The 27,004-nt window shown below is 41.5% G+C and overlaps 2 protein-coding genes across 4 annotated transcripts; one reads left to right on the plus strand and one right to left on the minus strand.

Moving 5' to 3' along the window:
- Positions 1-3,427: 3,427 nt before the first annotated feature.
- On the plus strand, positions 3,428-11,595 carry PMPCB (peptidase, mitochondrial processing subunit beta). Of its 2 annotated transcripts, none has more exons than XM_041405314.1 (13): positions 3,428-3,597; positions 4,947-5,087; positions 5,361-5,447; positions 5,914-6,043; positions 6,403-6,601; positions 7,262-7,341; positions 7,907-8,019; positions 8,636-8,779; positions 9,262-9,425; positions 10,669-10,754; positions 10,829-10,917; positions 11,137-11,212; positions 11,308-11,595. In XM_041405314.1, the coding sequence occupies exons 1-13, from the start codon at positions 3,442-3,444 to the stop codon at positions 11,370-11,372; spliced, it is 1,530 nt and encodes a 509-aa protein (XP_041261248.1). In that variant the 5' UTR covers positions 3,428-3,441; the 3' UTR covers positions 11,373-11,595. The 2 variants fall into 2 exon arrangements, with proteins under 2 accessions (XP_041261248.1, XP_041261249.1); XM_041405315.1 differs by having other exon boundaries at positions 3,446-3,597; positions 9,265-9,425.
- On the minus strand, positions 11,547-26,954 carry DNAJC2 (DnaJ heat shock protein family (Hsp40) member C2). Of its 2 annotated transcripts, none has more exons than XM_041405310.1 (17): positions 26,872-26,954; positions 26,143-26,333; positions 25,509-25,584; positions 24,683-24,781; positions 22,312-22,453; positions 21,122-21,202; positions 20,340-20,405; positions 18,482-18,573; positions 18,260-18,381; positions 17,307-17,456; positions 16,921-17,009; positions 16,765-16,834; positions 14,932-15,116; positions 13,639-13,739; positions 12,586-12,693; positions 12,167-12,321; positions 11,547-11,667 (listed from the first exon to the last, which is right to left on the minus strand). In XM_041405310.1, exons 1-17 carry the CDS (start codon positions 26,936-26,938, stop codon positions 11,593-11,595), a joined length of 1,869 nt encoding a protein of 622 aa, XP_041261244.1. In that variant the 5' UTR covers positions 26,939-26,954; the 3' UTR covers positions 11,547-11,592. The 2 variants fall into 2 exon arrangements, with proteins under 2 accessions (XP_041261244.1, XP_041261245.1); XM_041405311.1 differs by having other exon boundaries at positions 26,143-26,244; positions 26,872-26,951.
- Positions 26,955-27,004: the final 50 nt, after the last annotated feature.

Genomic DNA, 27,004 nt, shown 5'->3' on the forward strand with positions numbered 1-27,004 from the left:
TGGCTTCACACTGTTGTGTTCAGCCCCAGTGCTCACATGTGGTTATACACACATCAGGTATACACAAACATGTCTCGTTTATATCACTGCCACCACATGGAATTGTTTTATAAAGTAGAAATGTTACTCTAGAAGCAACAAGCTAGATCTCTGAGTGCTGGCACCAGCTGAATCTTTTTTCCTGTGGGGTAGAGTCTCTCCCATGTGCGAGCTGATAGTGCAGCACCTCCTCAGCTGGTGTTTCCTGGAACCTCCTTTTCTTTGAGATGCCTGTGTCATTTGGTTGATGATGCACAGTAATGAACATGGAAACTTTATTTCCTCAGAAAACCAGTTGGAACTGTATAACTCAGACTGTGCATTACTACTGCTTTCAGTGGAGTTCTTGACAAATTTTAAGCTTAAAAACCAAAATGCCATTTGGCCCTTTTCCAGGCACCTCTTTAAGAGGGATGCTGATCTAAAATAGCTACTTAATGTGAAATACAAAGCTCCCATACTAGTGAAATCTGGAACCTGGATTTCAAAGAACCAGATTTTCATCTTGAGACCCTCACCTACATAATCCACTCAGAGACTCTGTGGCATCTTGGAATTAGCAACTATTAGGCAACTATTAGTTAGGCAACTATTTATCTATCATGCTATGACAAGGACATAATTTATATAGAGCTTTCTTCTTTTAGCGTTGGCCTTTCTATTCCATTGTTGCTTGAAACTGGTCCAACAAGCACTATAAAGAAAGGTCTAATTTTCTCCATCTGGAAGCTGAAGATAATACTACTAAACTAGAGGGATATTGTGAGCATTCCGTGTTATAACAGCTCATTTCTAAATAATCTTATTGTAATAAATTTGTTAAAACCCTTTAAAAAGTAGTGTTTTATAAAAGTTTAGTGGTGAATATTTACATATTCAGCTTCTACTGTTACAACACCAGTATTTGTTTTACTTTATTGCATTTTTAGCTGGCTAATAAGATTTCTTAATTTAGAGTTGCATCTCTCTAATGACCTTTGCTGGATGCTAAATTTTAGATTACATTTACATATGAGACACTCCTATTTTGTTAAGTAGGAGACATGTTATGGGGGTAATCAGTTTATCTTAAGCTGTAATTCTATGTCTAGCAAGGATTCAAATTTCTAGGATGTCTAATGGGTTAGTGAAATCTGGTAAAACATCTTTGAGATAAATCCCAGCATATGAGATCAGTTAGATCTAGCTGTAAAATAGAACAGAATCTTAATTTTAATTTTCAGTTGCACAATTTGGTGCTTTGCTTTTTTTCTTTTACAACTTGACAGAACCTTGTCTGAAATTTAAAAAAATGCTGGAACTGGATGGATCTTTTGAATATGCATTAACTAAATTGGAGAAACAAAACTAAAAAAAAGAAGTAGCTAGTTTCATGTAAGGTTAGATTTTCTATTCCATGGAAACTAATTTGACTCCAGTGTAAATTCTCTGGTGAAAGGATGTGAATGCTTTGTGGCTACAAGATCCTTCTTACACAGGCTATGTGGGCACTAAAATGGTACAGGCACCAAAGTAACAGTAACAATTTCAGTAAGAGATCTACAGTTATATATGTGGTCAAGGCATCATTGTCAAATTAGGAAGCATTTTATTTCTTGGCATTTAGGTTTATATTTTAACCTATGAGTTAACAACAGTATTAATTTAATTTTGAATTGTATGCAATGTATTGTGCTTTGGGGGCGTACTATTTTTATGCAACTACAGTCCTTGTGACAGAAACTGGACAAGCCCAGCTGCAGGACTAAGCTGCTGTTTAAGCCCAGAGCTTACAAACTGGCAGTGCAAACGTTTTAGGGCAGTCAGTGCAATTTCATGCTGAACTGCCAAGGGAGTAAGAAGTTGCCTATATACACCAAATATCCCCCAAAAGTTATATATTTAAAATACAGTGGATTTTTCTGAAGCTGGTCCATGTTTTGGAGTCTGAGAAGCTAATTCTCAGAGCCTTCTCACACTTCAGCATCTGAGCCAGCCCAGGAACTACCAACAATCCCCAGTGTCCTTTAAGAGTCACGGTAGATTTTGTAACCTAAAATCTGCATGTGTCTGATAACGTTTCAGGGGGTAGGGAGCAACACTTCTGACAGCTCTGGAGAATCACCTCTGAGAAACAGGACCTTGGCAGTTGCAGGAGACAGTTCATCCTGAGCAGAAATATCCTCAGTTCTCACCATTTTCAACCTCTTCCTTTTCAAAAGAAACATCGGTAGTTCCCACCCTTTTCGACCTCTTCCTCCTGATCATGTGCCAAGAGCCGAGCTTTCTTCCTCTTCTTAGAGCGGGCAAGCTGGGGAAGGTTTGTGGTGTCTGCACGGGGGCAGAAGGTGTCAGAAGTGCTGTGTCAGATGGCATCTGAGGCATTTTCCTAACCCTGAACGGGTTAGGAAAATGGTACCTAGAAACACTGCTTCCCCCAGCATAAGTAGTACAGATTTCTTTTTTTAAAGTAGTATTTTGTTTCTTTGCATTGTGTCACTTAACATACTGTGGGACAAATAACAGAATTTCATCCTGGTTCTCCTTCATTTTTGAGATAATGTTTGATTAGCCAAATGAAAAGTTCCTAAAAAATGTAAAAAAATTAACCACAAAGTCAAAACCGAGCATTGCTTCTTGCATGTCTGTACCTATTTATCTACAGCCATACATTCCAAACGTGCTCAGGAACGATCTTCGGCACTGAAATTGCTTCCACTGGTACACTTCCAGAACTTTTCCCAGCCCAAATTTGGCTCTTGTCCAGTAGCATTGCCACAAGCCCTTCGCAGCCGCTGGCAGCTGGGAGGGACCATTCATTCCCAGCAGTTCGGAGTCCCGTGCGCCGGCACAGCCTCGGCGGAGCGCTGGATTCACCGCTGTGCACGAAGCCCTCCTGTCCATCGCAAGTGTCTCAGCTCTGTTGCATACACTTCCCAGAAGAAGACTCCAGGTTGTTCCAGCCTCGGCATTTCCCAGTCAGAGCGGCGTGTCCCGCAGGAAGCGCAGCGCCCTCAGCCAGCCTCGCCGAAAGGGCCCCGAGAGCCGAAGGAGCCGCAGCGCGCAGGGATGTGCCCGCGGCAGCTCCCGGAGCAGCGGAAAGCAGCGCTTTGTGCTTGCTGAACCTGGCCGTGATGGGATATCGGCAGGGAAACGCTTTCCTGACCTGCGCTGCTCTGGGGCACTGAGGACAGCGGGAACATTAAAACCAAGCCCCAAGCCTGCCAGAGCTCCAGGAGCGCTTGGACAACGCTCCCAGATAGACGGTGGGATGGCTGGGCTTGTCCTGTGAGCGGCTGGACTCGATGGTCCCCGTGGGTCCCCGTGGATCCCCTCCCACCCGGGACATTCCCCCATTCCCGCCTCCCCTGGGACGCGGCAATGCAGTTTGCGCTGCCCCACTGCGCCCCCCGGCGGCGGCGGATGGAACTGCTCCGCGCCTGCGCGCCCCCTAAGGCCGCCCGCTCCGCCCCCCACCACAGTGTCAAGATGGCGGCGTCTGCGGCACGCTCGGCGGCCCGGCGGCTTCTCTTGCCCTGGTCCGCCCGCCTGGTGCGAGCTCCCGGCGCGGCGCAGCGGGTGAGACGGGGGAAGGGAACGGAGCGGAGTGGAGGGAGGTGCGGGAGCGTGGGCGCCACGGTGGCTCCGAGCGCTGGTGCTCGGGCGGCTGCTGAGGGGACGCGAGGAGTTGCAGGCCGTGGGGCGCGGTGCATGCTGGGAGTTGTAGTCGCGGCGGCGGTGCACGGCGGGAGGTGTAGTCAGTGTCAGTTTGCGCTGCTCAGGGTTGTGTGCGGCAGCTGGTGCGGGCTCTGCAGTGTGAGGAGGATATCAGTGATCTGGGGATGTTCAGCAGGGATGAAATGGGCTGGAACATGTGCCCTGGGAGGAGAGGCTGAGGGTCCGGACCTTGTTCAGGCTGGAGAAGCCATGGCTTCAGCTGGACCTGTGAGAGGTATCTGGCAGCACCTAGGAGAAGGCTGTTAGGAACATAAAACAGGCCTGTCACAGTGCGGCGCCGTGGTGGGATGAGAGACTGGGCATAATTAAAACAAGAGAGGAAAAACTGGATATGTGGCAGTCAGGCAGTGGAGCAAGCTGCTCACAGAGCTGTGCAATTTCTCACCATCTTGGGAGATTGTCAGTACCCAGGTGCAAAAAGTCCTGAGCACAGAGGTCTGACCAAATTGATCCTGCTTGGAGCAGGAGGTTGCACTAGAGACCTCCAGAGAGCTTTTCAAACTTGAATTGTCTGTGATTCTGAAATGAGTTTTAAGAGATCTAGCCTATTCTAGGAGGAGAGTGGTTGAGAGCTGGGTTTTGTACTTTCATGTTTAGAGCAGTTATATGGGGAGAGAACTTTTTGTTTATTTGAAACATTTGAAATCATAGTTTTTGAGATAGCTGTTTGCTTGAATTTGGGATACATTTTTGCATGTCTTGTTATTGAAGAACTGCTTCTCTTCTTTTCTACCCTGCTCTCATTTAATGTGCTTTAACTGCCACATGATTGTGCTGCTCTGATCAATGGCTGATGGATTTGCAGTCCTGGCACAGGCTGTATCTCACTTCACTTTAGAAAGCAGGTGCCCAGGAGAATTCCAGATGGTAAAGGTCCTGCAGGCTCTTGGTGGCAGAAGTGGGAAACAAGTGTGGCTGGCTGATGAGAGTAACAGCTCCTGTGCCAGACTGGAGGGCAGCAGATGCATCTCCTCACTTGTAGTTATCTTCAGGGTCTGTTTCACATTCAGGTTACTGCTTCCCTTATGTGAAGCAGTGGTGAATAGCAATCCTGAATTCTTCCTCTTATAAATGCATGCTTTAAGAAAGACCCATGGACTTAATGCTTAAGTTCAGTAATACATTTTTCAGAAAAGCATCCTTGGACATAACCAAACCATCTGAGTGTGTCTGATGATTTTCCTTTCCAGTGTGTTCATGTTGGAACAGGGAGGCACACAGTTTCCAAAGCAGCAACAGAAGTAATCTTAAATGTCCCTGAAACTAGGGTGAGTCCTTTGGAAAATGGCTTGCAAGTAGCTTCTGAAGACTCTGGACTCTCAACATGCACAGTAAGTAACTTACAAAAGGAAGGGTTTTTTATATCTATTCCCATGTGTTCATTTCTTTGTGGAACTAAATTGTATTTGCATTTCAATTCTTATTAACAACTGCTCCTAAAACTGAAGCCAGGACACAGAAGTCTTAAGGCTTTTGTAGATTTGTAATTAAATTTTTTGTGAAGGTCAAAATTTTCTTTTTCTTGAAAACCTGCTCTGTTTAAGGAAAAAGCCATAGCAAAGCTGTTAGCTGGGAAAATGACTTTTTTTTTTTTCTTCACTGAGGTTGGACTTTGGATTGATGCTGGAAGCAGATATGAAAATGAGAAGAACAATGGAACTGCTCACTTTCTTGAGCATATGGCTTTCAAGGTGAGTGTGAAGTTTGATGTAGACACAAGGGATTTTAAAATTATTTATCTTTAAAGATCAGTGATAAAAACTTTGTCAGAATTGTATAAATAAGTTTTCCAAATTGGAATGAGAAAAATAACATGGACAACTAAGACTTTGGTTTCTATTATAAAATGAAGCTAAAATCCTAGTTCTGTGTAAAAGTTACACAACTATGAATTACACAGATCTAATTTTTAACTCACTTTTTCCTTTTTATAGTAGTCTTAGAAGACACACAGTCATCCTTAGCCAGCTTTTTATTTTCATTTGGGAGCACAGTAGGATTTATATCTGACTTTCAAGCTTGGAGAGATTAGAATGCCTGGTTTATTTCCAGAACACATTTTCTTTCTCTTGATCGTGACTTTTACAGACAAGAAGTAGTAATGATGAGTAGATGAACTGAGGGGTCTAATGTGATTTTGTTACTGTTCTGTTTCAGGGAACAAAGAAGAGATCTCAGTTAGACCTTGAGCTAGAGATTGAGAACATGGGGGCTCATCTGAACGCGTACACGTCCAGGGAACAAACTGTGTATTATGCAAAGGCTTTTTCAAAAGATTTACCAAGAGGTAATTGCTGTCATTCATCAGAAAAGCTGCAGAGAACAACATGCTTATCCAGCTTCCAGGGAGATGACACAGAATGATGCTTTTGCAGGTTACAGTCCCTTCTTTGCCTGGTGTAAAGTCTGTTCTTGAACTTCACAAGAACGTGAGAACACAGGTTTGGAAAGGAGCCAGCAGGGAAGCTTGTATTTGAAATATTTTTCTCTTCAGAGTCCCAAGATAAGATACCTTTTGGACTTCTCTCTTCCTGTCCCCTTGCTAGTTTTAGTAGTACTTGCTCTTTGAGGTGGGTGTCACTTGGAACCAGATTTTTCTAGTAGTCTGAAAACACTTTTTTCATTTCCATCTCTCTTTGCAATCAGCTGTGGAAATTCTTGCTGACATCATTCAGAACAGTACCCTGGGAGAGGCAGAGATTGAGCGTGAGCGAGGAGTCATACTTCGAGAGATGCAAGAGGTTGAAACCAATTTGCAGGAAGTTGTCTTTGATTACCTTCATGCCACAGCCTACCAGAACACAGCCCTAGGACGGACCATTTTAGGACCCACTGAAAATATCAAGTATGTCCAAAATTACATCTGTCTTTAATTGCATGGTAACTTTTATATATTAAGAGACTTACCTAAAAATGTAGAGAACAGTGTCAGACTTCATTTTTACACTGCAGGGCAGCTGAAATCACACTGAATATAATTGTAAGTAGAACTCCTGTATTGCCTTAGTTTCCCTGTAGGCAGGCATCGAAGGGTATGTGAACTTCAGATTTCTCTGCATGACTTTGGGGTTTTTTGCCATATTTTTCTTCTGTTTCTTATAAGTGCATCTGACACAAAATTAGAAAAACTTTTTCCTGTAGGTCACATGTTAGGCATTATTGTAAGCACACAGTGTTTACACTGCTCTTTCAGCATTTGTTTGGACCAGTGCAGATCAGGGGACTGCTAAATGTGCTGTTTTCAAAGGAAAGGAGATCATTAGTGCATCCTGTCTCTCCCTGGCTGAATTGGAATTTTCACTCCTGCTCAGGAAGCTAGAAGAGCTTTTTATTTAGTTCCTATTTGCTTTTTAGAAAGTCACCCTTATTTTAGCTTTCTGCCTCTGCTCTGAACAGTGGCAGCACTTTTAATTGTTTTGATAATTGTATTGTTATATACATTTATCTCTTTTTATTCCAGTAAACTTTACTGACACAGTAGTGCTGTCTCCTTTCCTGTTTTTAGATCCATAAATCGTAATGACTTGGTGGAGTACATAACAACACATTACAAAGGACCCAGAATGGTCTTGGCTGCTGCTGGAGGTCAGTATGGGATACTCACCCTTGATCATGTGAAACTGCTTGAAACCATGGCCTGAGTCTGTGGGAACAACCTGGTGAATCACCCATTGTTCAGGAGGTCCTGTTTGTTGTTGGCCCTGTGTAGCCCTCTTGTGTTTTGTGTATTCATACCCTTTGAGCTTTTGTTCCCTTTTCCTGTCAGTAATATTCCAGAAACCTTAAATCAGGAAAAAGAAGTGAATTAGAGGCCAAAGTTATTCTTCCATGTGGACGGGAAAAAAGGGTCCTAGAAGGTGTGAAGAGGGGAATAGCAAAGAATGCAGAGAGAAAGAATTAACGTTGAGGCTTGAAAGAGCAAAGAGCTTGATTTAATGTAGTTTTAGTGGAAAGCTGTTAAAGAGAACCAAGAAGGGGGAATCATGATGATTTTGCTCTGTATAAAGAGGATGTGTGAAAAATCAAAGAGTGGGGTGTTGAAGCAGGAGCACAAAAAAATACTGCTTGGTTGAGTCTTTAAACTGTGCAGCAATTTAAATGAACTGTTTACAGAGTAACATCACAAAGCATGTGAAATACCTTTGTCCAGGGGTCTCTCATGATGAACTACTTGACCTGGCAAAGTGCCATTTTGGTAACTTGCCATCTGCTCCAGAAGGAGGACTGCCACCCCTGCCACCTTGTAGCTTCACAGGTAGTGAGGTAAGCTGCTGGGTGGCTTTTTGAGCTGGCCCTTACATCCCCTGACATGTGCTCTCTGGTGAGGAGAGAAGGCTGCTCTGCCACAGGTTCAGCAAATGAAAAGGTTTCTTGCCCCCAGTGGTGGCAATGGAGTAGCTGCTTTCCAAAGCAGTACTTCCCATTCTTTCTTGGACAAGTCTCACTGCCACCACTTTTTATTCTTCATCACTTCCTGGAGGAATACCTTCTTTATCCCTGCTCCTACTTTCCTTTTATCCTGTTGACTATGGTATTGGGGTGTTTCACCTGTTGGAATCACTCATTTAAAGGATGTGGCAGAGAACTGAGGCATCCATGTTCTATTCCAGTCTCTTCAGATTTTATAGAGTCATCAGATTTCCTTGCTGCTGGTGACATAAAATGACTTGTAATGCTTCTCTGTGTATATTGGCAAAGTGATCTGAAATCGCCCCAGGGGACACCAGTTAAGGCTGATGTTAAATTAATCTTCATATACTTTAATTTTAATGCATGTTTTGTAATGCAGCTGTAGTGGAAAAGTCTGTTTTCTGTTGTTTAACTTGCCCTGTGCCTGAGTGTGGACAGGTTGCACCAGAGCTGCTCTGCTGTGTTCCAGATTCGGATAAGGGATGACAAGATGCCCCTGGCACACCTGGCCATCGCTGTGGAAGCAGCCGGCTGGTCAGACCCGGACACGATCCCACTCATGGTAGCCAACACTCTGATAGGTAACTGGGATCGGTCCTTTGGAGGAGGAGTGGTGAGTGAACCTGCAAGCACCATCCTGCTCTTAGTGAGGTTGGTGGGATCTCCCTGACTTAGGTACTGCCTGGACAGAAAAGGGGATCCATCTGTGAGTCTCAGAGTTTGTTACCCAGGATGCAGGAGAATCTTAGGAAGTGGTTCTAAACCACCAAAATAGAGGTGACTTGAGGTTTGCCAGCCCTCACGGAAAGTAGGGTGTTTTATACCTGTATGTCATCAGAACCTGTGGGTATCAGTAATTAACTGTCCCTTTCTTGAACCTAAGTGTCTTTGTGATTTTGGCTCAAATCTGGGGTGTTATTTTGAAATGTGATATTACGTGCAAGGAACGAAAGGGTTGAAATGAAGAGCTGATAATTAACCTTTTAGCTACTACTGCACGTTCTGTCATCATTGAAATGAAAATGGGAAATCATGGAGGTGACTAGGAAACTTTCAAAGAGCTTCATGAAGTAATATCTTCTTCTTTTGCCTCAGCAGAATTTATCCAGTAAACTTGCTCAGATTGCCTGCCATGGTAACCTGTGTCACAGCTTCCAGTCCTTCAACACCTGCTACACTGACACAGGGCTGTGGGGACTCTATATGGTCTGTGAGCCATCCACTATTCAGGACATGGTGCACTTTGTTCAGAGAGAATGGTAAGCTACCAACTGTTTCTCTGAAAAGATTGTTTTTAGTAGAGGAATACAATTTAAAAAGAAAGTAAAGAGAATATTATTATTATTTGCTTGGACTTGCCTGGGAACAACAAATGCATCAAATTCTAAACTTTGGCACCCAAAGCTAAGTCCCAGCACCCAGTTTTTGGAACCATTACTTTGAGTGAATAGCTTAAGATGTAGATTTTGTTTCTTCTACGAGAAAACACAGCAGGGATTTTTTTTTTTTGACTGGCAAGTAACAGAAGTCATGAAACTGTCAGATCTTTTAGTCAGTGTACAGCCTGTGAGCTGAAAGTGCCACCACTGAGAGTAAATATTTGTGGATGAGAAGAATGAATGTGCAGTTACCAGACAGTATTAGTCGCAGTTGATGTATCTCATGCTGGTGTTAGACAGCTCTAGTGAATACACAGGGAAAGTTGAGCTGTTACATATGGAATTTTGAAACCTATGATTCTAGACAATATTCATTCATCTGAGGCTTAAATCTGTTTTGAAGGATGTTCATAGATGACTGCAAAGCTTGAACTGCAGATGCTATTAAAAACACATATATGTTACTTAAAAGCACTTCATTTCAAGTGGGTGAAGTTGAAACAAGTCTTGAAAATGTGGAGTTTTTAAAATCACATAAATCACTTCTTATATACCATTATTCTATGAAATCCCTGTTAAGTTGTGGAGAAGAAGGTTATCACTTTGACTCTGTTTGCTGCAGCTTAGCACCAGGGAAGATACAGACGATTCCTGGGACAAGAATTTAGTGTTGAGCTATTTAATGCATCCCCCTCTCCTCACAAAATGTTCCACAGGCAGTGTGGCAAATTATTATCTCACCAAGAGAGGAGCCAGGAAGTAATGGATTGTCCTCTAGCTAATTACCTGTTACCTAGTTGCTTGGCTCCTACTTTCTTAGCAACATCCGTTCTCAAGATAACAAGTACAGACTACGCTTGCCTCAGAATATTTATTTAATAAAATGAAATACAGCTCTTCTAAGTGAAAAAGCTTGCTGTTGGGTATCTTGATATGCTTCCAAAACCCCTACTTTTAGGCTGCTGCTTTGTATCCATGGCTTGTTTTTCAAGCTACCAGCTTTGTCTACAGAGGAGTAGTGCCTGGTAGGTGCAGTAATACCTCTGCACTTTCTTATCACAGGCAATTGTGTGTGCTACAGCCTATCATTATTTAATGCCTTTGGATTTAAATTGTTTTTCAGGATAAGACTTTGCACAAGCGTTACAGAAAATGAAGTAGCTCGAGCAAAAAATCTTCTGAAGACAAATATGCTGCTACAACTTGATGGTGAGACTTCTGAGACCTTTTTATTCTTTGTGGAGCCACAGGCTGATAACTGAAGCATTTTTTTCCCGTTTTAGGGTCCACACCAATCTGTGAAGACATTGGAAGACAAATGCTGTGTTACAAGCGCCGCATCCCAATTCCAGAACTTGAGGCAAGAATTGAAGTAAGTGGCAATCATGTTGCAACTTTTAAAAGGCCATCGAGAAAATTACTTGCTACAGAAAGTAACAGTGTAGAAGTTGTATTTCTTTTTCAGTTGAGAAAACATTTCCAACTGAGAAAACTTCCAAGTGTTTCCTGCTCCCTTGGATTGTACAAAATTAAGATCAGGAACAGTTTTAAAATGGGATTGTAACAAAGATGCCTCTTTTACCCCTTTTAGGCTATAGATGCCCAGACTATTAGAGAAATCTGCACAAAGTACATCTATGATAAGCATCCTGCAGTTGCTGCCGTGGGTATGTGATAGAAGTTTTCCCATCCTCCCATAACCCCTCCAGCCCACTTGCTGTGAGTTGAGCATGTGTCATGGCCAACTTTTTTTAACTTCCAGGTCCAATTGAACAACTTCCAGAGTATAGCAAAATCTGCAGTGGCTTGTATTGGCGTCGTGAGTAGTGAATAACAAGAACTTCATCATATTTTAGCTTTAAAAATCCAGGAAAACGGCAAAAAACACCCAACAAATCAACTACACGGGTTTAAAACTCTGGAGTTGCTTTTGAGAAGATTAAAATTCAAGAACCAGCCCCTCTTGTGTTTCTGTATAATGAAGAAAGGAATGGAAACATGTACAGTATTTGCATTTTTATTATAAAACAAGGATTGTCAGTAAGAGTCATTTCTTGACTTTAGTAGCATTCATCACTTGTTCTTGAGCAGCTTTCTTTGCCTTGACCATTTCCACGAGTTCCTGAAGAGAAGGTGGGGAAAAAAGAAACTTAACTAAACACATAACTTGTGAACAATGCTGTAGTTTTGAACACTACATATATTCAACTGTGAAACACTCTACTTCTCAACATGATGAGAAATCTACATAGTTTAATGTTGTCAAGCAATTTCTCTTAGAAACTAATCAATTATTGGAAGGTCAATCCTCATGTACCAGGAACTTTACCTACACGAGGCTAGGGATAGGACTTAATCTACTAGAGCTTGCTGTCAAACTATAAAGCAAATTTCCTGACAGACTTTCCTTCCCAGCTTCCAGAGCCACTCTTTTCACTGAGGAACATTTAGTCCTTACTGCTCTCTTGGGATTGAGTTACCAAAACCAGAATTTTCCTGCAAGGTTCCATCATTTTGCCTGTGTCAGACACTGTCTCTGGGAGGCCATGGGACAGTAACAGCAAAGGATTCTCTCAAGACCTGGACTGGTGCCAGTCCCAGGAGGAGCTGAGGGACCTTACCTTATATCGCTTCATGCAGTCTTTTTTTGACCGGCCTGGAACAGCTGCTGCTATTTTCTCCCATCTTTCAGGAGTATTTACTGGATAAGTCTTCAATGCTTGTTCTAAAAGTTTTTGTTCTTCTGTAGTCCAAGGGGATGAATCTAGAGGTGATCCTGTTTTTAAATGCAAAAATGACAGCAAGAATACGTATTTAAATAAGAGTCTAGAAAATAGTCTAAAACCTATTATAGTTGATTTAAAATCCCTGAAGTTTTGGGGTGTATTGTGTGTACCAGGAACGCTCAAATCTGGCACCAGAGACTGGATCACTTACTGGCTATCAAAGTTTGTAAACAAATCTTAAGTTATGGGTTACTTTCTTCCTAAAAGACCCAGGGGAAAGAAGTACACAAGAAGGGCTCCCTTTTCACCTTTACCTTCAAATCGTTCTGAGGGGGCAGCACTGTCCATCTGAGGCACCACACCATGTTCTTTTTTAAATTTGTCAAATGCTTTCTTGTTTATGTCATCTTTTTGATGAGGGTCTATGAACAACAGACATTAAAAAAAATAATTATTGCAAGAATATTACAGCCAATGTAATAATAATAACATTCTGTAGCAGATTAATTACAATAATCACAAAATCAAAAACCCAATTTCTGCTTACTTTAAAATGACTACAAAAATGGTGGTAGATTGAAAAGAAAATAATTCAGGGTCCAATAAACTTTTCTCAGAGTGTCAGATTCTCCCACCCTTATTCTGCTTTATAGTGCTCAGAGGAATACTTGTTTCATATAATCTTAAACCTGAATCTGCAACTTCCCCAAAACAACGAGGGATTATTCTCTCAAGGGCTGTGGCAAAAAACTCACAGGGCATGACCATGTCAGAGAGGCAGGAAAATCCAGGTGTTCCTCATGCCACTCTGTGGTTTGTAATGCAGAAACCTCTTGAAAATTTAGTGGGTTTTTTTCCTTCTGTAGTGAAATGTGTAATTTCTCTGTGACCTTATTCCAGAGCTCTCTAGGCTTCATTTTCCATTTTTATATTCATTTTTGAAGAGGAGATGAGCCACATTCATTTAGGTGTCTTACTCTGGTGTTGGAATCCATTAATTTTTTTTTAAAGTATCTCTAGAGCTTCATCAGTTCCATTTATTTTATATGCCTTCCTTTGTAGGGAGCTTTCTGAGAGGCCCATTTATCTCTCTCTGAGCCCTGACATTTCATGTGTCCCAGACACCAGAGCATCAAGCTACACTAAGAGAGTTTCTGAGAGTTGCTTGTGAGGTGCTGACTTACAAGACACCCATTAGGATGAAAACACTGAATCACATAAATGCTCCTCTAAATCCTCCATCTGAACTGCATTTCTTTTGGGGCTGTACAGAGTATTTTCATAGGAAACACAGCTCCAGTCACAGAAAAGTCAGCTGTACAGAAGCAGGCAGACCATGTATTACAAAAATAAGGTAATATAGATACCAAGCTTTTGGAGACTCTTTGCTTTATTGATGACATCTTTTGCTGTTCGTTTTATTCCAGTAGTAGAGTGCAAGTTCATATAATTGGCAATAACTTCCCACCTACAGCAAGAACAGAAAGGATAAACCAGCATATTACATGATACCTTATTTTCATATAAGCTATGGTCAAGCTCCTCTACACATTTTTGTAAACTCCTGAGTAAGTTCAAACATATTTAAATACATGCAAAACCCCAGAGTAGCTGTTCTGGAAAGTATTCAGTCACTAACTGAAGAATTCAATCAGGTTGGGTGAACTTCTCCGTTTCCAATACAGAAAAAGGATGGGGTAGAATGGGGTAGAATGTAGGTAAGTGCAAACCTCTAATCCTCAAAATTCTGCTAAATTGCTGTTATCCTGAATTCCCTAAACACCTCAGGCATTAAATACTGCAGGCTGCACTGAAGGGCCGAGTAGTTACTAACCTTACGTCCACTGCCCCCCCAGAATAACTAAACATCAGGTAAAGGGGCTTAAAGAGCTGGAACAGCCCTAGTCCCAAGATCATTCCTAGTGGATTCTTAGAAAATGGGGGCAGTATGTGCCACTGCTCAGACAGGAGCCTTGACTGCTGAGCTGCAGAAACAGGCACTGGTATCATCTCCATGGAGTATGGCAGCTATTTTTTTTTCAGTAAGCATCCAAATTTTGTAATGGATGTTTGAAATCTTTGTAATCCTAAATGGAAGAAGGCATTTCATTCCTGGGAAAAAGTATTTAAAGCATGCTTCTGTTCTTGCTTAGCAGTAAACTGAGTGCTAGTGCTGCTGTAATCTCAGCCTTTCCTTTTCCCTCTGGCTCTCCCCTGAAGAAAGCTATTTTGGGATATTTTCCTCCTACCATATAGAGGAGAAACCAGCCTCGCATTCATTGTGGAGCCCCTGGAAGTAGCTTACACATTTGTATTCCTACCCAGCTGCACCCCAGTCACTGGTGTGATTTTGTTCTCCGCTTTAAGGACTGGACCCTACCGTGGAGTAAGCCCTGTGCACACAGGCACCTCAGCACCATCCTAGTAATGGACTGAGGCCCAAATCTGGGGGGAAACAAGGTACAGGGCCAGAGCTGTGACACACAGAGCATGGTACCAAGGAAAAACAAACCACTGGCTGCTTTTGAGCCAAGGAAAAGAAAGAAGTTTAGGAAGTCCTTATACTGACAAAGTACTTAGGATGATCTGAAAATATTTTTATTATGCTTATTTAATTAAATTTGTTAGTAAGGACTTTTAGCACCAAACCCGAGAAGTACCTTGAGTTAGTCCCTGCTGGAAAGAGGTTCACAGCTTTAATTAACAACTGTAAATCATCCTCTGGCCAATTTTTGCTTCCCCCTCCACCGCCAGTGGTTGCCTTTTCTGAGCTCTTTGTTGCTTGGCGCATACGAGCTTCTGCCTCTTCTTTCTCTCGCCTTATTTGTTCATTTATTTCTTCTATCTAAAGATTGCAAATAAGCATTATTTATTTACTTACTGAATTACTGTTACATTTTACAGTGACACAACCCCCTCTCTGGACTTCCTTTGAACCTTGGATTTTGCTTAGTTTTTGTTCTGTGTATTATATGTAAGGAAACAGAGGAGCTTATCTGTTCCAGTATTATTTCCCATCATTCCATGTGTATATTTTTAGGATTTAAAGATTAGGAGTTAATAGCAGAAATCCATCACAGGTTCACTAGGAAATTAAATAGAATACCCCCAGAATTACAGCAAAAGTTTTCAACCTTGTGATAAAGTCTAGGCTAACACTTGACTTAGAGGGACAGATCCACAAAAGCTTTAAGACCAGTGAGGGCAATTAAACCTCTATTCTGAGGTTAAACTGATGGTCAAATCTTCCAGCCTAACTGGTATCTAAGCCTGATTATGTCAGGAGTAGTAATGTAGAATGTTTAAGTTTGAATGAGCTCCAGATTTTAGTTACTAAGTGTGTACTCAGGATTAGATGGCCATGTGTAGAGCTAAAAACTACTTAAGTTAACCCACTGCACATTTTTGTGACCTGTAATCACATCTCAACACTGTGGTGTGACACATCTTTAATCATCTGCTTCTGAGTAGGCCCAGTCCAATCCTGGCAATATTAGAAGAGCTGTGCACTTATGGCTGTTGGCAGGATGCCCAATGGCAAGAGCAAGAAATCTATTTCATAAAACCTTCCTGGCAAAAAGAAAGTTACCTGATAGATAACTTTTAGTGGAATAGATTTAACACATAGAAAGGGGACTGCCCTGCATTTAGACTACCCTCCTGGAGAATGGAATATTGAATTCAGTCCCCTGCAGAATAAGAGGCATTTCAGTCTTAAATTGTCTGATGCGTAAACCTGACCCTGGGATGTGTACAGATCATACTCCCCACCATGGAGAAAAGTTCACACTGTGTATCCACAGTGGGTGAGAGAAAGCACCTTACTCTTTCTGTAGGATGTATTCAGTTTTTAGTTCAAATGACTTTTCCCTGATGGCAAACATAGGCAGATCCTTGCTGAGTTTTGGTAAATTTTGATTCCATGGGTCTTGCATTTCCCATTCTTTGGTATCCAACCTACCAGCTCTTCCAGTGCCTACAGCACACCTGCAGTCCTTTTGTGGATCTATCCCCAAGTCACAGACACTAGACTAGGATTCTTGGTATCCAACCTACCAGCTCTTTCAGTGCCTACAGCCTGCAGCACACTTGCAGTCCTTTTGTGGATCTATCCCCAAGTCACAGACACTAGACTAGGATTTTTCTTGCATAAGAAGAAGAGACTGCCCCTCCTTCCTCAAGGTAACTACTACAGATTGTTGGGCAAAATGAAATTCATCTACTGTTTCTGTATACTGTAAAAGAAGTAGGTTTTGTGTTCTTTACAGATAAAAATGTGTATTTTTTTTTTGGCTGGCCCTGTTAATTTGGCCAGCCGTGAACCGCACAATGTAGAATAGAGCAGAGATCCCTCTGCCTGTGGACTCTGAAAATCAAGTCTTTGTGTTTTAACAGGCACGATTCCACAGCAGCTGTGCTGTATCTTAGTTCACTTCAGACAGGTTGATTCACAAGTTATTGTGTTACTTTGATTCAACACTCAGCATAATTACCTGTTTTACTACAGCCGCCTTTCCTCCTTCCTTTGTTGTGGATGTAAGTGCTTCATTCAAGCATTGCAGACTAAAAATAAATTATTAAGTTACAATGGAGAGCTAGTAGAAAGATGGGTATCAAAAGGAGCAGAAAGCAGCAGCAGGAAGACTTACCTTGCTAGCTCAAGACGATCACAAAGCTTTTCCACCTCCTCCATCATTTTAACACAATCTGCCTCATTATCAGAAAAGTAATTCCAGTTCTGGAAGCAGAAATACACGTTCTACAAAGTTCTTGAACTTTATTGTCCTATTCCTTCAGACAAAGGCTTAACACACTGCGTTCTTCAGCCACTGCTGTGTTTGGACCTGTTTGGTCAGCTTTACTCATAACTCATATGCATGTAAGTATGTGTTTTAGTTTTTTGGTTTTTTTAGTAAACCCACTTTCCATACCCATCTCCAGCCCTAAGAACAAGCAAACACGTATGGTTTGATCTAAGCAAACACAGTAATTTGTGTGATGTAACCTGTATTTCATTGTAATAATAGTTAAATACCTTGCATGTTGTTCTGAGTTTTTGCCTTTCTTTCTTGATTGCTTTCTTCTGTATCTCTTTTTCCTTTTTTGCCACTAGTGCTTGCTGCCTAACTTCTTCCTCCTCCTTTTCTTTTGCTAACCGCGCTGCTTCTAATTCTGCTTGTCTTTGCTGCAACCAGAAGGAAAAAAAATGCAAGTAAAAAATCATCCAAGTCACACTGTTACAGGGTCATTCAGTTATCCAGTATCAAAATGTGTTGTTTCTGGTTTGGGTGGAGTTTCATTTGTATGTTGGGGGGTTTAAAAATGCATAAATACTTTAATGTTTGGTTTTCCAAGAATTTTGAGGGAGATGATGAAACATACCATTAAGTCAAATATTCACTGTGAGGACCCTCAGTTCATAAATCCTGACTTCTTCTACAACGAAGATAATAAAACCATACATAATCTCCTACTCTTGCCTCAGGAATATAAACTTCGTGATTCAGTATTTATCCTGCATCATTACTGATGTATTTTGCAGTGTTCTAATGTTTTTTAAGTTACTTTTTTGCACCTTACAGTTCCCTTTCATTCTTGTACTTTCAGAGCCATCTTCTCCAAACTGTTCATATTTATCAAGTATGTTCTGTTACCTCAAAATATCTCATACCAACGAACCATTCACAAACCACATGCACAAGGCAAGCAGACGTATCCATTTTATGCACTTAATGCTTGCCTTGAAACCAGAGGAAGTTTATGCAACAGAAGAACTTAGTATCAAAGTGTTTTGTCTCAGATCTGCATTCCTTGTTTCCATCTCATTCTCAGAAGGCTGCCAGCCTCACACTGCCTACTGCACAGGCATCAAAGACATTTTTGAACCCCAGGGTAATTCTGTCAGTAGTTTCCTGACAAATCTAGAACCTGAAGCAGCAGGTGTGAATGAAGCAGAGTTTTTAAACCCAAATAAAGTACTTCACTTACCTTTTCTTTTGCTTCCTGTTCTTTTCGTTTTGCTTCTACCTTGGCTTTCTTCTCTGCTTCCTTCTTCGCCTTTTCTTCCTCCTTAAATTTCTTTATCCTGGGATCACAGCTGTATGCATTGTCTGGCAGAAGAGAGGAAGCATCATGTATAGAAGAAAACCAGGAGACTTCCACAGTTAGTTAATTAATCTCTCTTTAAAGAACAGCAGTTTGTGTGCTCACCAACAAGAGTCCTAATTCTGTTCATTTCTTCTTTTTTTCTCAATGCTCTGGCAGCTCTGTTCTGCTTTTCAATCCACCTCCTTTCATCTCGACTAAAAGGGAAAGCATAGTTCAGTGCTAATGCTTTACTGTTAGAAATTCATCAACAAGCTTCTTAAATACTTTCCCCCACACAGATGTTCTTCTGTGAATACTTCCAAAATAGACTTCAAAAAATTAAGTCCCAGGCCCTGAGCTCATGTACAAAATGCTAAGTGTTTACATAGTTACATAAACCTGACAAAGCAAGCTGCTTATCTGTCATTGTAGCGAATGAGATCATGGACTTTATTTCCAAAATGCAATCCACTTGCTTATCTAACATCAAACTCAAGCAAAACAACAGAAATGCTAGCATATGGTTTCATTAAAAGACAGCAGTATTAACAATGCCACAGTTATCTCGTTTTGCAGAATATAGTCATGTCAAGTAAACCCATCTGCACAGAAACACCACTCTATGAAGTAGCATGATGCTCTGGGTGAAGTCATGCCAGATTCACTCCAGTAAAATACAGCTCAGGTTATTGATGGGCCAACTAAATAATCTGAAGTATTTACCAATGCTGTCAAGAAAGAGGCAAATTTTTAGTGGGGGTCTATAGCTTCATCCACACAACCACAACAGAGGGAGAACAGAGAACAATAGAGGGGACAGGGAAGTTGGAACTATGAGGTATTTAAAGCTCCTTCCAACCCAAACCACTCTACCTCAGAGCAAAGAAAACAATCCCCATAACGGAGAAGGAGACTAATACGAGTAGACTGAAGCTTTAAAACATGAGCAACATCACCTTTGGCAAGAAGGGGTAGCAAGAATCATGACCATCTGAACAGCAGCTGTAATGTAGTTCTCTCTCCTAAGTACAGCAGACTAGGTACCATTTGTCTAAACATCTTTGAGAAAGGACACTAATGACAGGAATGAGCAGAAAAAAAGAGCTATGCAAGTAATTCAAGATCGTCCCAATGAGAAGCCTAGAGGTTCATCTGTGTGATTTACCACAAGTGATAGGGAATTGATCACAGTGCCTTCACAGAATCTTCACAGGAGACAGAAGAGTGGGTCTGGTGAGGCTCAAGAAATCCAGTGCAGGAAGAGGCACAAGAGAAGATAAATGCCTAGCTACAGCCTAAATATGGCAGTTTGTAGCACGAAGAAATCCTACCACAGAATCTAAATACAAAACTGATTTCTAGCCAAACTTGGAAGAAGAGATTCATATGATGCAAATTATGGTCTCACAAGGATTACTAAGTGAGGTTGTGTCCTGTGAAATGTGTGTTAGACTAAAGCTCCAATTGGAACACTCTGTGTTTATAACTGCAGGAAGGATAAAAACAAAATGTATTTTTGAATGCACCATGGTCTGAGTAATTCAGCAACTATCACTACATCAACTAATACATAATTTTTAGCATCAAGCTATCAGAACTCATCTCTCCAAATTCTAGGAAGTATCACTTTCTCAGTATAAGTTAAAGAGAGATATGATACCGGCATGCTCATCCACTCTGTCCTGGCTCCAGGTTCAACCTGTGCTTGGGACTGGCAGGAATTACAAGTCTGGACTTAAATGAACACACATTTCAAAGCACCCCAGAAAACACCTCTGTGAGGCAAGAAAGAACTACAATTACACGAAGGAGCCCACAGTAAGTGCAGTTCAAGTCCATGACTGACCCCTAAGATGGGAGAGTGGAATTCAGACTTAGCTCAGCTGCCTTTCTTCCTATGACTTACAGTCTAAGAGAAAGTTGGAAAATCTTGCTGTCTCAACCTCTCAGTCTCCTGTCAAAATTATTTTTACTTACATACCATTCTGCTTTTTCTTTTTCCTCTTCATCTAAATAGGAAAACTCTCTCCAGGAATCAAAATTATACCTAAAGTAAATTTAAGGAAAAAAAAACGTGAATGAAAACCCAGCAAATCTGTTAAACATCACCTACCTTTTTTACTACTGTGTGTTTATAGGCAACTGTACTGCTGTTTACAATTTATAATACATAATTTAAAATTATTCTGTACCTACAGTGATTCCACTGTGTTAAGTCAAAATGTAGGATATGATTTACACCTCTCTCTACTGTGGGACAGTCTACTGCAGGATAGCATTGGTCTTGCTCACTCTAAATATCTACAGCTGTCTGTACTTCTGTCATAGGCAGTGGAAATGCAATGTAGTCAGTAGAGTTCAGAGAGAAATTAATCTTTACGTGAGCACCCATGCTTAGTAGGTACAGCAAGCCATAAACATGACTGACTTTTTTGAACTAAACACACTTCCCTTTACTAGGGGAGCTTAAACACCTAAGATGTCTCCACTAAAAACACAGGTTAGGTAAGATAAACTTGACTTCCAGTCTGTGGGTCAGCTCAGTTCTCAGCTACCACAGTCAGAAATTCCCACTGCAACCGTGAATTTACAAGTGGGTGAATTAGCCAGGAGAAAGCTGGCTCAAATTGTGGAAGGCACAAACAGCTGTGGGGTAATTTTGTGACATCAGGAGGCTGGGACAGCCCACAGCAAACACCCCACACACCAAAGGGTCTGCAAGCCCTTTATATTGCATGTCTTGAATAGAAACAGCTGACTTACCAAAAGGAATAGAATGCATCTACCTCCTCAAATGAGGAGTTCATGTCCCCAAGTTTAGGTACGTTTTTCTTGTTTGACCACCTGAAAATACATGGATATATTCAAGAAATAACATATACAATCTTCATAATGTGGTACTTGTTAAGTACAGAATCAAAACCCGAGATTCCCTCCCACCAACACAGAGGAGGCACCAGGAAAGAGGAACAGAACAGGAGAGTTCTTCCTAAGTATCCTCCAGATTGGCATTTTTGGGTGAGTTTCCCAAAAAAGCAACCTTCTCCTGCCTGAGTGCCTTCAGCCTTGTGCCTCAAGACCTGATGGAGCACAAGCTATCTTTGTAGATACTCAATTCTCCATACACATTCTTTGGGCAGAGGAGCTTACAGAAAGTGGCCAGAAAGTGCTCTGTGAATAACTCAACTCTGTGCTAGGGTACAGGAAGTCTCCCACACATTCTAATGGAGTACAAGGGAATAATGCATACTTTGCCCCCACTGCATTTTTTTTCTAGGGAAATCTTCCACAGGCTCTAGAATTTGTTGTTCCATGACACAGCATTAATTTCCATTGCAGAGAAGGGAAAAACCTCATCTGACAACCACAGATCCAGGTCTGAAGTCTATGGAATAAGATTCAGTAAGACTAGTTTAAACAGTAATTGTTCAGAATGTTGTAAAGTGCCTCATGTAATTAAATCTTTTTATACAGGGAAAAGTTGGCACGTTTCCATTGTGACAACCTTAATACCAAGTTAATTGTCAACCATGAATCAAATGCAGAAAAAGTCACACAATATAAGAGAGAGCCACCAAATATTGACAGCTACAATTATCTTCTCTTTTAACCAGCTAAATCATGACTGTAACTACTGTCTTCTGTGAACGTCTCACTCTCAGAATAATTAAAAAAAAAAGAAATTTTTAGTCAGCAACACACATTTGGTATTGTAAGTAATTTGAAGATGAAACAATGAGTTGTGCAAAAAAGGGCAGTAAGTAATAGGAAGCGGAGAACTTTTATAAAAATTGCATGGGTCAAACTCAATGCCATCAGCTGACCGTTCAGATTATTTTAAAATGAAATAAAAAATAATTGCAACTATTTTAGTTGTATTACATTTCTAGCCAATTAATACATCTCTTGTTACAAACACAATGTCAGAACATTTCAGTCAAGACATAGCTTACCTGGCATTTCTTTCAAAAACTGGTGAGAAAACTTCGAAGAAGTTTTCTTTGGCTTCACTTTTGGAAGGTACAGAGTTATCAAAAGTTGGATCTATGCTGTTAAATGCTCGTCGTTTCACAGGATCAGATAATATTTCATAAGCTGAAAGTTACCAGACATAAGGTTGTAAATGTTTAAGAAGATGTTCTCAGATCTGTGTTTGATCTATCTGTAGTGTTCTGTAGAGCTTGATATTTAATTATTTTAGTGACGCCAAAAAGCGTTGCTGTCTGTTCCTGCTACACTAAGTAGGAGGAAAACATTTATGAAAAAGGACACATTTAACCACTAAGATGTAACAAAACAGACAATATTTAATTTTATAGCTGTAAATTTTGTTCAGACACTGGGAGTTTGGCATGACATCTTCAGAATTTTATCCTATACCAGATCCTTGCAGATAAATTAACAAAATGGTCTACTAAGGCACAGAGCAAAGGCAGTCCCTGAGTTCATGTGTTGTCAGAATGGGCAAGAACAGGAACCATTCATTAGAATTTCTGCAGGTGATGATGAAGTTGTACTGAGTCTTGGATAGAATACAGAACTCCACACAAACTCTCCAAAACATCAAACAGTCCCAGTTTTCCTGTTCCTACACCCCTGCAGTTGGGGAACATCACATTACTAATTTCATATTCTGGAAATCAAAAAAGCTACAGCTTCAGTACTCTTACTTTTTTCTCAATGAAGTGTGGAGTTTTACAATGACCACTGTTTTTCAGTAAGAATGAAAAGTCAAAGGAACAGAATTTGTATTGCAATCATTCATGGACTTCTGTGCCTGCACCCCTGCCAGAGGACACTGCACCATGAAGGCTGGATGTAGGAGGTGATAACCTGGAGGAGACCTTGGTGCTCTGCAGTTCTGTGAGCTGATCTCACTGCACATGTCAGTGGAGAGAGGAAGGAATGACAGAGGCCACCAGTGAGCTGCTGTCTGCCAGTCTGCCCTTTCCCTCTGGGAAAGGACTTCCCTCCACCAACACTCCAAGTGACCCCAATTATCCTGCCTCAGTAACCCTCACACCGTTTTCCTGATGCAGGAAATTCTGTGCATGTCCATTGGTTCCTCTTCCATTTAAGAGATGTCCCTTCCACTTACAGATCCCCCATTCTACTCCCACAGACTCAGTTACCCCACCCAGCTCTGTATCTCCCACACATTCCTTTGTCAGACCAAGTTCTGAATCCAACCTATGTTCTTCCACTTTTCCAAGTTTCTCCTCCCTGTTTCATTACTGTTTGCTCCTACTCCAGGTCCCCCTTTCTTATTGCATTTTAGTATTTCCTTCCTCCAAAATGCTGCCTGGGAGCATTATTCCTTTTCTTTCCTACTTTGTGCTTTCCCTTCTGTTTAGTCCCAAACCTGGATTGTAAGCAGTTAAGAGGGAAGGTTCTATGATATTTTGCTCCATGAATGTAGAACACAGCATATTTCTGAATTCATGTGCAGGTAGTTCTCATCATAGATTTCTGACAGGACTGCAACAGAAAAACTATTTTCTTTGGCAACCTTCCTCCTTCTGACAACTCCAAAGGAGGCTGAAAACATTAGTTTGTCTAACATATCTCACACTAACCAGTATAAGGAGACATTCAGAGAAGGAAGTTTAGGAACACAAATTCCAAGATTTCCTCCTGCTTCAACATTACTGAGTGAAATTTGTTTAAAATAAATGAAAAAGCCAAGCTCTCAAGCATTTCTGGAGAGGTAAGTCATACACCTAGAACAGTGGGTTTGGAATTGGCCAGCAGTGGTGTTCTGGGTCATAGAATCATTGAAGTTGGGAAAGACCTCTTAGATCAGAGTCCAGCCATTAATCCTGCACTGCTGAGTCCACCACTAAAGCAAGAAGGAAATGTGACTCAAGGGAGTTCACTCACTCATCTGTGGGCAGAAAGGAGCAGCTGAAGAAAATGATGACCCAGATCAAATCAACACGTGTTCTGTGTCAGAGCAAGCACATCAGAATTCAGATTTTCCAACTGCTCTTGGTGCCTGTGGGGAATTGCTCCGTGGCTCACTAGTTTGTCCCAGGTATGGGGCCACCTCCAGAGGTTCATCTGTTGTGCACTGCTGCAAGTGTCATGTTTTGTCACCAGCTGGCACAGCAGCCAAACATCTGCCAGCTGCATTCCCTTCCTGCTTCTACACACTGGGAAGTTACACCTAATGTGATCTATCGATGCAGTTTTCTAAAATGGAAAAAGAACTTCTCCAGATGTTTAGTCATTGACAATTCCTTAAAATCCTAATGAAGCACAACCAATACATTTCTGATGATCAAGTAGATTGAGAGTGTCTAACAAACAAGACCAACTGCTTACCTTTAGTTATGCAAGTAAAATAATCATTATCACCTTCTCCTATCTGTTCCCCTGCAGCTTTTCGTTTGTCTGGGTGATGTTTCAAAACCATGGATTTATCTAGCAAATAAATGCATTACAGTTAGAAGTGCTTCATCAGAAACAGTTTCAAACTACAAAGTAATACAGTAATTCCAACTGGCATTTCTCTAATTTGAAACTTAAATAAAAATACAAACCAAAGAGGCAGACCTGGCAGAAAACAGAAGTTAATGAATTTTCTTTGATTTAATACTATAGTTAGAATTAACATTATTTCATCTTTGCTGGGACATAAAATTACCACAACTCAGAAACTCTATTGTCTATTCCACCTCAACATCTGAAGAAGTCTGAGACTTATTCTACTATTATGCCTAGAAAAGTGCTTTAGCATCTGTAAGTGTACAGTTAGCTTCATAACTGAAAAAAAGAAAAATAATTAATGTAATTTTAGTTGCTATTTCTAATGAAAAACAAAATAGTTCAGATAAAACAAAAATTGTATTCTATTCCTTTACTGAAGCTCTGAACATGATTCAAAGTGAAATTTAGCAAGAAAGCTACAGCCTGTGAATGCTGCTGCACTTCCCAGAAACTAGAGATGTGAAATTTTTTAATCCCCTAGATTAGGCTTCTGGATTTCAGAGCTGTGATATAAATTTAAGATGCTGGTAAGTTTAATTTAAATCAAACTTTTAGGCCTGGGAAACAGTTAAAACCTTGTTCACAACATGCAGGTATTTTCACTGGCATGCAGTTGTGTACATCTGAAAACAGGTTATGCTTATGAGGGACAGGTACTTACGAGCTGCTTTGATTTGTTTCTGAGTAGCCCTGTATCGTATATTTCCCAGTCCAAGAACTGCATAATGGTCTTGATTCTGAGAGAAAAGAACCACAAACCCTAATAAACACTCATAAATACAACCTAAAACACCACAACACATGCAGAAAACCAGTTCTCCTCCCCATCTCTTAAAGGCAAGAGGGAGAATTCTTCCCTCTCTCAAGAAATACTGGGAAAAGACTACAGGAACAACTGTCATAAACTGTTAAATAATTACTGAATAACTGAAGGAATATCAATAGAAATTCAAGTCACTTAATCTAAATTGGATTAAAGCACTAGAAAATTCAGTTATTGGAAAACTTGAATTGAATTGCTGTTGTTAATATTACGAGTGCCAATGTAACTCCAGAATAAAGGAGATGGTGACAGGGAGAAGAGACACAGTATTTTCAGGCAGTAAAATAAAAAGCTGCAGCTCAAAGCTAAGATCTTATCCTGATGTGTTTGCCTTCACACACCAGATTTTATGGTAAGGGACGTGCACTGATTCACAGGGGTGAAGGAGAAGAGGAAGATCTTTAGCACCTGGGCATGGCATATAACCTTGGTGGGCAAAACTAGGTGACAGTAACCCACACTGACTGAGTACCTTCCAGTCCTTTGGGTCGAGGGTTTTTAACATAGGATATTCCTCAAGCTGCAGTTCTTCATCCCCCGACTCTTCAGAAAGTTCCTTCTCATCTTCTAGCTCCTGGAAAGAGGCAGAAACATTTATGTTTCTCCTCTTAATAAACGCTTCAAACCATCTTCCCACAGGCTCCACTTGACAGAGTACTGATGCTATAAGCAAAAACATAAAAGCAACTTCACCTTCTGTGGTATACTTTTTTTTTTTCAATTAAACCCCACCAAAACCCACCCAAGTACAGCATCACAGATCGCTAAATCTTTTCTTTGGCTGCACACAGCCCAGAGTGCGAGACCCAGCACACGCGCCCATCAGCCGGGACCTCCCCAGGCTTCGCCGTGCTCCCGCATCTGGAGAGGCGCTTCCAAGTTAAAGGGACGCACGTGTCAAACGATATTAAATGCGGTCCTGTTGGCAACGGAGGAGGCAACGGCGGCGGCGATATCAGATTCGGATAGATCTTCCCCGCGCTCCCGCTCCCCGTTCCCGGGCCACTCCCTCCGGCAGCGAACCCCGACTTGTTGCTCGCGCGCGGGCAGAGCCGATGCCGGCGAAGGCACGGCACGCGAGACGGAGACAATTAAAGTCAAATAAACAGCAAAGTTCCCGGAGACCGGCCGATTTCCCAGCTCCAGCGCCCGCGCGGCCTTTCCCGCGCGGCCTTTCCCGGGCGCAGCCCGCGGTACGTACCGGCCGAGAGCGGCCTGCAGACGGCCGAGCGCTGCCCGTCCGCCGCGGGGCCGCGCAGCAGCGCCATGGCCGCGGCCTGCGGGCGCTGCCCTGGGCCGCGGGATGAACCGGCGGCGCCGCGCGGAACTCCCGG

Source organism: Onychostruthus taczanowskii, unplaced genomic scaffold, assembly GCF_017590055.1.
Source record: "Onychostruthus taczanowskii isolate IOZ18803 unplaced genomic scaffold, ASM1759005v1 scaffold23, whole genome shotgun sequence".
Lineage (NCBI taxonomy): Eukaryota > Metazoa > Chordata > Aves > Passeriformes > Passeridae > Onychostruthus > Onychostruthus taczanowskii.

Coding starts and splice junctions, on each gene's coding strand:
- PMPCB (XM_041405314.1), top strand. CDS start 3,442: ATGGAACTGCTCCGCGCCTGCGCGCCCCCTAAGGCCGCCCGCTCCGCC. Junction 7,342..7,906: donor GGTCTTGGCTGCTGCTGGAG/GTCAGTATGGGA, acceptor ACCTTTGTCCAG/GGGTCTCTCATGATGAACTA. Junction 8,020..8,635: donor GTAGCTTCACAGGTAGTGAG/GTAAGCTGCTGG, acceptor GCTGTGTTCCAG/ATTCGGATAAGGGATGACAA.
- DNAJC2 (XM_041405310.1), bottom strand. CDS start 26,938: ATGGCGCTGCTGCGCGGCCCCGCGGCGGACGGGCAGCGCTCGGCCGTC. Junction 22,454..24,682: donor TTTTACTTGCATAACTAAAG/GTAAGCAGTTGG, acceptor GGTAACTTTCAG/CTTATGAAATATTATCTGAT. Junction 18,382..18,481: donor CAGAATTAGGACTCTTGTTG/GTGAGCACACAA, acceptor CTCTTCTGCCAG/ACAATGCATACAGCTGTGAT.